The following is a 10,151-nucleotide window of genomic DNA, read 5'->3' as shown; positions in this document are numbered from 1 at the left end:
GTAATCATTCTTGATGTAACCAAAATCTTACGTTTGAGCTCTCCATAAGTGAGCTATGTACACCACAGTTCCAAAGGAGAATTCCTAGGGATAAAGAATATTATTGGGTTTTTCCCAAGATCCTATGCTTATTTTTAAGACAAGAAAGTCCATAAAATAATTATACCTCTAGACTACAAGTTATAAAAATAGAAAAATAATTGTTTGAGATTAAAAATTATAGTCACTCTCTTATTCTCTCGGAAATTGACTCTTGAGCTTGTTCGGCTGACACGACTGTCTGCCATCATGAAGCTGGGATTAGAAAAGAGAAAAATATGGGTAAATATTCCTCTTTTTATCTGGAGCCTGCGAATCTTGTAGCATGGGAATGTTTTTTTATTAAACCGTGGTGTGTACAGTTGTGGTGTGACTTATATTTTTCTTTCTTGTATGTCTAACTGTCAATATTTGGTTCCAGATATAACGCAGTACTAATAGCGGTAAGGAGAGCTAATGTAAAAGTATTCAAGCACAGCAGCCACATGTAAGCATGGGGAGGACTCAATATGGCTGAATATCAGAAAGTCTATAATGACTCTTTTACTTTGTTGCCTTGAAGCGCATGTGAGTAGAAATGAAGGAACACTCTACAAGAAATCAACACCTGAAGACTTAGATCTATAGCCGTCTATACGTTTTCGCTGTAGATTATTTTGGTAGGTTCATTGTAGAGGACGAAGTGGAGGACCAACCAATGCGCAAATAATTTGTAACAAAGTTAAAATATATACCATTTGACAAACACTGTAATCCCAGATATTGGCCCATAATTCGTGTTGGAGAAGTTCAAAGAACTACTCAGAAAATGGGATGATCATGTGACTAGCTCTCTTCATCATCTGTAAAGCGATTGGGAAGCCGAATGTGCAGTTCGTACTGTGAAATCTACGATGAGTAAGAATATAGATTCCCAAGTACCCCTTGCTATGTGCAGAGACACGCACATAGCCATAGTTTTTCTCTATGTACAGAGACACGCCCATAACCATGGTTCTTCTCTATGTACAGAGACACGCCCATAACCATGGTTCTTCTCTATGTACAGAGACACGCCCATAACCATGGTTCTTCTCCATCACAGCTTCTTAACAATAGAACCTTGCGCTCTATGGGAAATGTGTCTGACCAAAAATAGATATCCAGGGACTGATAAAGTTTGAAAAGGAGCAAAAGAGAAAGCAAGCAGTCTAGTACAATAGCACCGCAAAAGAGAGAAGTCCTCTCCAGATTAGACAACCAATTTGTATCTCAGATCCAAACAAGACACTAAAGAAAGCAACTGTCACAGAAACTAAAGGCAGGGAAGTTGTGGCTGTTGGTGAATCAGAGAATGTATTAAGTAGAAACAGAGCGCTATTACACCGCCTAGTGCACTGCACGTCGGTGTACTGCTGTACCGACTAGTCTTGATACTACCAGGTATCTAGTTGTATAGTATTACAAAGTTGCTTAGTTGGGACTATATCTGCCTCTATGGGCACACTCATATGTATATAACGACACATGTACGTGCATATGTCATATGTATATAATGACACATGTACGTGCATATATGTCATATGTATATAACGATACATGTACGTGCATATATGTCATATGTATATAACGATACATGTACGTGCATATATGTCATATGTATATAACGATACATGTACATGCATGTATGCCATATGTATATAACGATACATGTACGTGCATATATGTCATATGTATAAAACGATACATGTACGTGCATATATGTCAAATATTGTTGTTTTGACAAACTGTCTTGAGTTTACGATTAGCAGACTAAATTTTCGACTAAATACATTGTACGGTAGGGGAAGTAGGGGCAAAAGGAGATACTTAATATCAGCACATGAGATTTTCACCCTCTCGTATCCTGAGGCAAGTAATACGTATATGTTTTACTGCATGCTTGTTTATGTCTATTCTATATGCTCAAAGCCTCATTGCAGCTGTTTATTATGATATTGAGATTTTTGGTGTTTTGTAAATCAATCCAATTTTTCGTTTTACCCCAACAGTGTGGGTAAAATGGTACACTACGCTAATATCAGTAGGAACGTTTGATTGCTTCGTTTGATTGCTAGGCATTTATTCATTCTAATAATATAAAAATAATACATTAAATTACATAGTTTTAAAAATAGTAAATTGTAGGCACAATTATATACATAGTTTACACATAAAGTCACCATCCTCATCCTCGAGGCCAGCACAAAGCTCGTGAGCCCAGCAACTGCAATGCCTGCATTTCACCCATCCACTGTCAGCGTTACCTTTCCAGTAGGAATCAATGTAGTATAGACAGCTAACGTCTCGGTCGTCATTGTCGCTACTTATTGTTGTAGGAGTCTTCTTTCTCTTAGCCTGCTCAGTTCATTTCTTTCTAAATGTTATTTAGCTACTTGTTGAGGGTTTTTCCATCAAATGAGCTAAATAAATTTTATTAGTAAGTATAGCGTTTCTCCCATTGTTAGCTTTACATTTCTTGAGTGTGTCAGTTGATTTCTTAGGAAAGGGTGATATTTCTTCTGGCCATTTATGAGAAGGTGTACTTTCACTAGTTAATGAAAATGTTGATGCTAAGCTTAGAAGACGTGAAATATTAGCATTACCAGCTTGAAGATTTTTGCACTCTTTTGTTTTGTCAGTAAGCACTGCTGCCTCAAACATGTAATCAGTAAATACGTCACAATATTTTGGAAAATCTCATTCTTCCTAAATCCACCTATGACATTTGCTGGAACTGAAGCTTTGACATTGGCTTTACCAAATAAGGTTGCTACTTGTTCTAACGACACTACATGGCCAAGAATATTTCATACCTCAGCTTCCTTGGTATAGTAGGTTCTGAGTGGACTCTTCACAGACATATCCAGGAGCTGCATGCGGTGGCTACAGTGTGGTGGCAAGCACAATATGGTGACTATGTTGGCTTTTGCCTTTCGTATTACAAGGAGATTTTGTGGGTGGGTTTTTTGGCAATCAAGTATCAGCTGAGCTGAGATGTTTAGGGTAGACCCAGTGTGCTTGAAAAAGTGTTCAACTCACATTTCAAACAGTTGAGTTTGCATCCATCCAGATGGGTATGTGACACAGAAGGAATCTGGTGGGGCACGTAACTTGAAATGGGGCTTCATGCGAATTCGAGAAAAAATTAGCATGGGAAGGACAAACATTCCAGCAGCATTCATGCACATTTCTGCAGTGCTTAAGGTACCCCGCTCAGCTGATGTCAGGCAGCCCACCTGTTTTTTCCGGAAAGAGAAACCACTATAGAAAGTTTTACCTGCACTGTAGTAACACCTATCTCATCCACGTTAAATATTCTACTTGCTGGAAATTTTTTAGCATCCTGAATACTCTCCAGGAGGTCAAATAATGAGGATACAGATTGCCTGCTGATACCTTGGGCTCATGCTGCAGAGTTAGCCTCGGGACTTCTCAGTGACAAGTTATACCTACTCATGAAACTTCTCATCCAATTCCAACCAGCCTGTCTTGACTCATGGTTGAATGTTGTTGCTCTCAGCATATTGATACACCAAACTACGCCACCCAGTTGTAGTTGGGCCATACAACATACCATCCATGGACTTTACATAGGCTACAAGCTCAGCCTCTTGATCAATTGTAACTGTAGTTTGTCTACTCACACAAGTGTGTAGACATGTGCATTTATCATAATTCTCCCAATCAATCGTTTCACTCTTGTTTGGTCGTGGGAAAACAGAAAAATTGAGATTTAGTAGCTAGTCACATGACTTTTGGTTTTTGCAAAAATTTTTGAAAAACATCAAAAACTGACCTCAAATTTTTCGGTCATGAAAAAATAAAATACATGTATGACCTTTATATTCTGTTAGCAAAGGTTGCGTAGTCACTCTGGGTGAATTAAGAGTTGTTCCCTCTTTCTTATATACAAAATACGTATTGCCCTATCACATTTTGGTCAAGAATAATGGCAGTGGCTCAAAACCTAATCAGTTTCTGGGTCGTTTTGTAGAGGTGGAGCTTAATCCGGAAATGCAAATGTTTTGTCGGCACTAAGCGACGAGGATTTAAGCAAGTGTCAATGTTTAGTTGATTAGCAATTGAGTCTGTAATCTTTTTATTTTATGTAACAAAATAAAGCATAAACGTCTTTTTAGGCAAATTTTTAATTAAAAATATGAGATCGTTCATCAAATTAGCATAACGTATTAACCTAGCTGTTTATCGTAGTTTTGTCGTGTTAAGACGAAGTAGTAACATGCTCACGAAACGGAAAAAATCTTTTCAAAAATACATCATTAATTATTCTGTATTTGTTTATACAGTGTATATGAAAAATATCTTTACATACATTGTAATATGATTGCAGTTACATGTATGTAACGCGGTATTGTGTGAATATGGGTAGTAAGGGCGGTGCGTCTAGATCAATAATTAATAAGAGTTAATAGTGTGGCCAACTTTATTTCGGATCTCAACCGGAAGTCCCTATTCTCTACAAGTCATATTCCTTGACTCGGTAGAATAACCAAGTTATACAACATCCCCCTTTCTAAGCGGGTAACCATCTGAACTAAATGAATCGCACAAGCACTTTTGGGGTAAACTAAATACAGAGGCTAAAGTAAGCGTACGACTTGAAAGCTTATAAAGTAAGTATACAACTTGAACAAATAGTAGTAAAGTAAACAGTAAAATGAGAGTCTTAGTTAAGGTTGTGTTAATTGCTATCCTCAAGTATTAGGAGTCGGCTATCTTTGAAGAAAGTTAAGTGGTCGGTAGCATGTAGCATTGATTGTCTTTAGAATGCATGTCCATATTAATAGAGCTGGTAATCCTCTAGTCTTTTAGGTATCCTTTGCTCTCTAGCTAGAGCATAACCCCTACCTGATCTAGGATCTAGGATAACTGGCGGAGTGAGTGAGATGCGAACTCGTGCCCTTTGCGCTATCCAGATCAGGTGCCTGCAGTCCTGAAGAGTCTGCCTCAATGTAAATCATAGGACCTGGCACCTCTTTACTCTCAGGGCCCGGCGGAGAAGCTTTAGGTGATGGCACCTCGGGGCTCTCCTCCTGGACAGACACCAGAGCACTCCTGTTTCTTCTGATTGTTCCCTTAGCAGTCTGCACATTGTAAGAACGTGGAGCAGTGTTACTTAGTACTGTGCCTTCCCGTTTCATTTCCCTAACATAAACTGGTGAGCCAGGCTTGAGCGCCGGTAACTGGTGTGCTCTGTGTCTTTTGTTGTAGTTCATCATGGTCCTTTCTCTTATTTCCTTCTCTTTGTCAACTACTGATTCAGTGCCCCTCTGCAGAGAACATTGAGCAGGAAGGATCGGCAGAGTAGTTCTGAGAAGTCGGCCCATCAAGAGCTCCAATGGAGTAAAGCCATTCTTTAGGAGTGTAGCTTTGTAGATCATTAAGCTCAAATAGGGATCTGCTGATTTCGTCCACATCCTCTTTACAGTGCCAACAGCTCTCTCAGCTTCTCCGTTGGACTTAGGATAGCAAGGAGAGCTAGTAATATGCTGAAAGCCATAAAAACGAGAAAACTCATAAAATTATTTTGAGCTAAACTGGGGACCATTATCAGATATCATGACTTGTGGAATGCCATGCGCTGAAAAGATAGCCTTAAGTTTGTCTATGACAGTAAGAGTCCCCATTGAGTCCAATCGTCTGACCTCTATATAGCGACTATAATAGTCCACAACCAATAGATATTGTTGTTTCTTAAACTCAAATATGTCTGTTCCCAGTCTTGACCAAATACTGTCAGGAAACGTTGAATGATTGAGAGGCTCAACAGAAGTGGGTGAGTTGCTTTTGCATTGGCGGCGGCTTTGTACCATTTCTTTTACCTGAGCTGACATTTCTGGCCACCAAACAGATCTTCTGGCTCTTCCTAAAAGTTTTGTAATGCCCTGGTGAGCCTGGTGAATCTGATCCAAAACCTCTAGCCGCATCTCGATGGGAATAACAATCCGTTGATTATATAACAGTAAGCCATCAACCTCCGTGAAATGTGCCTTTTCGTCCCAGTACGGGTGTAACGTCGTGTTGGCGTCTGTCTTGTAAGTGGACCATCCTAGTCTCATTGACTTCAGAACCTCCCGACAGATAGTGTTAATACGCTGTGCTTCTTTGATCTTGCTAATCTGTGGATTTTCAATTACTATAGGTGTAGTACAGATATTCAGTTCTGAGACAAAGGCAAGATCTACAACAGAAGGTTCCTCAACAGGTGCTCTAGATAGAGCGTCAGAGAGATGATTCTGACTGCCTTGAACATGCTCAACTTTGTGAGCATATCCCATCAATCTGAGACGCATTCTCAAAACTCTGGCTTGCACCTGATCCAGGTCTTTCACATTCATAAGCTGAACGAGCGGCTTGTAGTCAGTTTCCACAGTAAAAACTAGACCTCTCAAGAACTGATCTAACTTGTCACAAGCCCAAGCCATCGCGAGGGCCTCCTTCTCAATCACTGCATAGTTTCTTTCGATGTCAGTCAGAGATCTAGATGCATAATAAACTGGCCTCCATGTTCCATCCTTTTGAATCTGGAACATGATGGCCCCGATTCTGTATTGGCTAGCATCAGTATTTACAATGGTTTTTAGTGAACAGTCATAATGAGACATGACTGCTGTTGAGGTGAGGACCTTTTTAATCTCCTGGAAGGCTTCTTCTTGTGGGAGTCTCCAGACCCATGTCTTGCTCTCTTTCAACAATTCCCTCATTGGTGCATTCATTGATGAAAGATGAGGTATAAAGCGAGCTAGCTGATTGAGCATTCCATTTAATCTTCTTAGCTCAGTCTTGTTAGTTGGTGCTGGATACTCTTGTATGGCCTTTATCTTAGCAGGATCTGCGCTCACTCCTCCAGCATCAATTATGTGACCAAGAAACTTTACTGAAGTTTTGCCGATGTCACATTTTGCTTCATTGAGGGCGAGCCCTGCGTGTTCTAACCTAGCTAACACCAAGCGCAGAGTTCTGTCATGACTCTCGGAATCAGCACCGTGAACTAAGATGTCACCCATGTGACATATAACATTATCTATGCTCATTAGTAACCCTGACATGGCTCGTGAGAATATTTCAGGAGCACTGGAAATTCCAAAAAGTAATCTGTTATAACAGTACCGGCCAAATGGTGTCAAAAATGTTGTGAGCTTTCTGGAGCTTTCATCTAGACATCTGCCAAAACCCACTGTTGGCATCAAGTTTCAAGAATATTTTGCTGTTTCCTAAGAGAGCTATGCTATCATCAACTGCTGGCATAGGAAAAGTTTCTCTTCTAACAGCTCTGTTTAGGCCAGTTAGGTCCACACAGATTCGTACTTCGCCTGAAGGTTTTAAAACTGGCACCATGCCACTGCACCAGTCAGTGGCCTCAGTCATAGGGGATATCACTCTTTGGTGTACCATCTCCTCAAGCTTTCGTCTAGGTTTTTCTCTTAGAGGCAGTAGTACTTTCCTTGGTGTGAATATACAGACAGGTTTGCTCTCATGTCGAAGTGAGATTTTGTAACAATAACCTTTTAGAAGTCCAAGCCCTCTAAACAGATTTGGAAAATCAGCTTGAATTTCCTTTGTCACTTCCAGTTGGTCTTTGATGTGACAAGTGACCAGCTCTAGCTTCTCACAGGCATGTCTACTCAGAAGCGAAACTGGTTGGTCTTTGATGACGTATGCTGTTTCTGTTATAGATCTTTCCTTGTAAGTCAGCCGAGCCTTCAAGGTACCTAGAACAGGAAGTCGTTTGCGACTTGGTCCTAGTAAAGTAACATGTGATTTCTCCAGTTGTTGGTCTTTTAGCCATGCCTCTTGATCACCAATAATGGTACCATCGGCACCAGTGTCTAGTTTGAATTTGGTTTTATTTCCACTAACATCTACTTCAGCCATCCAGGTCTTCTCAGTAATTTGATTTATACAGAGTTCTCCAATAAACAAAAACTCCTGATCAATCTCTGCAGAAGCTTCATGCATTGCTCTACTCCTGCACATAGCCTGCCAGTGACCAAGCTTGCCACAGTTTCTGCATTTCACCTCTTCAGCAGGACAATCTCTTTTAGCATGAGATTGCTTCCCACATCGATAGCATTGGCATGTGTTGGTGCTGAGTGGAGCAACTCGAGGCTGTTGCGTTTGTGAAGTGTGTTGGTTATAGTCTCTTTGTCTTGTTGGTTGGCTAGGCCTCTGTCCTTGTGACGCAATACTTGACCTTTTTACTACAGCATCTATTGCCTCCAGGACCTGCGCTTTTTGCCACCGGTTGCATGACAGCCGACTTAACCTCATTGCTTCTGCAAACCCTAACTCCTTTAGCTAGTGTCAAATTGTTGCCTTGAGAAATTGGTTTCTTTCTTACATTGTCATCTACAATACTTAGCACTATACGATCTCTCAACATCTCGTCTAGTGGAGCAACTCCCCTGTAGTTGCAGGACGGTAGTTGTATGCACATTTGTCTGCCAACGAACGTAAGTCAGCATAAAAAGCATCAAATGGTTCATTAGGTAGTTGATTTCGCATGTTAAATTTGTAAAGCTCATGCACAATGTTTCTGTCGCCTATACAATACTGTTCAAGAATATCTAAAATAGGTAGTGTTGAGTGACTGGTCTGTTGTGTATTTATCGCTATTTTCAACTACTCTAGCAGCATTGTCACCAATTGTATATAATAGCAGAGCACGCTGGTAATCTTCCTTCTCTTCTGAAAGCCTAGACAAAATGTAATATGATTGCCACCTGCTCTTAAAATGTCTAAAGTTAAGATCACGTTCACAATCAAGAACGATTTCACCAGGAGGCTCAATTCTAGGAGCATTTCGTTGTACGATAACGGTTTGTGGTTGTTGGGCGTCTTCTTCATCTCCCATTTCACAAATATATCACTGCCACCATGTGTGAATATGGGTAGTAAGGGCGATGCGTCTAGATCAATAATTAATAAGAGTGAATAGTGCGGCCAACTTTATTTCGGATCTCAACCGGAAGTCCCTATTCTCTGCAAGTCATATTCCTTGACCCGGTAGAATAACCAAGTTATACAACAGGTATTACATAAGTTATTGAATATTTGTGATTATGCTTTAATCAAATAAAATGCACATTGAAACAATTGTCTACTTTGCTACCATTCTGAGAGCTAAAGAAGGTTCTATTTCATTTTAGTGTAACTATTTACGTTAGCGTATCGTGAGACAAAGATTGTGAAAAGGCAACAGTCTATCTTATCTTTACTGCAAACACCGACTTCTCCAACAACTAACTTTATTTAGATTTTGAACATGACCGCACTCTGTAGGTATTCATTTGTCAATTTGCTTATATATTTATTATTTATGTACAGCATTGTGTGACCAAAATAATTTGCTGTTGGTATGATGGTGTATTTTCTTGCTCCAATATAAATAACGCATGTGGCAATTGTTGTGCATCATTGTTAGCAGCTCTCTCGTTACCTCCACAAGCACAATGTAACCAATTCTGGAAAATCAGAGGGAAGCACACACAAAACCTTTAGCATGATGTTTGTCTATTGGCTTTGCTGATGTTATACAGCATACATTGTTAGAAAAGTCGATGTGCCATGACAAAATGTCTGGTGATGGACCACTGGAACAATGATAGGAAGTAGGCTGTTTCAGTTATTGGACGAATCTATCATGATAAATTGTTAAGTTTAATAATTTTACTTTATTTGATATAAAAAGAAAATGTTGCACATAACTTAATTACTACCACATCAGCACCAAAGCCATAAAAGGCCTTTAACAAGCACAAATGAGAGCAGAATAACACAGTAGAAAAGGGCCACATATACTACATGTAGATATGTGAAAATAAGTGAATTTAAGTCTGGGTTATTTAAAAAAAAATCAGTGTTGAAAATCCTGAATGTTTTATGTATGCAGTTATGTTTCAATTTGATCAATATATTCACTCAAAATTGAGCACAGTACCAAGCTGAAACAGTTCGAGTTTTTGCATATAAAAGTATTCCTATCTAGAACAAGTTTGTTCTCTATGGCTGCAGATAAACTGGCAATGAGGTGGAGGGCACGCCAGATGCCCTCTGGCGTGCCCTTCCTT

The 10,151-nt window shown here is 39.7% G+C and overlaps 1 protein-coding gene across 1 annotated transcript; it reads right to left on the bottom strand.

The window, feature by feature from the left end:
• Nucleotides 1-7,233: 7,233 nt before the first annotated feature.
• Nucleotides 7,234-8,352, bottom strand: LOC137391102 (uncharacterized). Its single transcript, XM_068077466.1, has one exon. The coding sequence runs from the start codon at nt 8,350-8,352 to the stop codon at nt 7,234-7,236; it is 1,119 nt and encodes a 372-aa protein (XP_067933567.1).
• Nucleotides 8,353-10,151: the final 1,799 nt, after the last annotated feature.

This window comes from Watersipora subatra, chromosome 1 (assembly GCF_963576615.1).
Source record: "Watersipora subatra chromosome 1, tzWatSuba1.1, whole genome shotgun sequence".
Taxonomy (NCBI): Eukaryota; Metazoa; Bryozoa; class Gymnolaemata; order Cheilostomatida; family Watersiporidae; genus Watersipora; species Watersipora subatra.
This window is presented reverse-complemented; position numbering and strand designations above follow the sequence as displayed.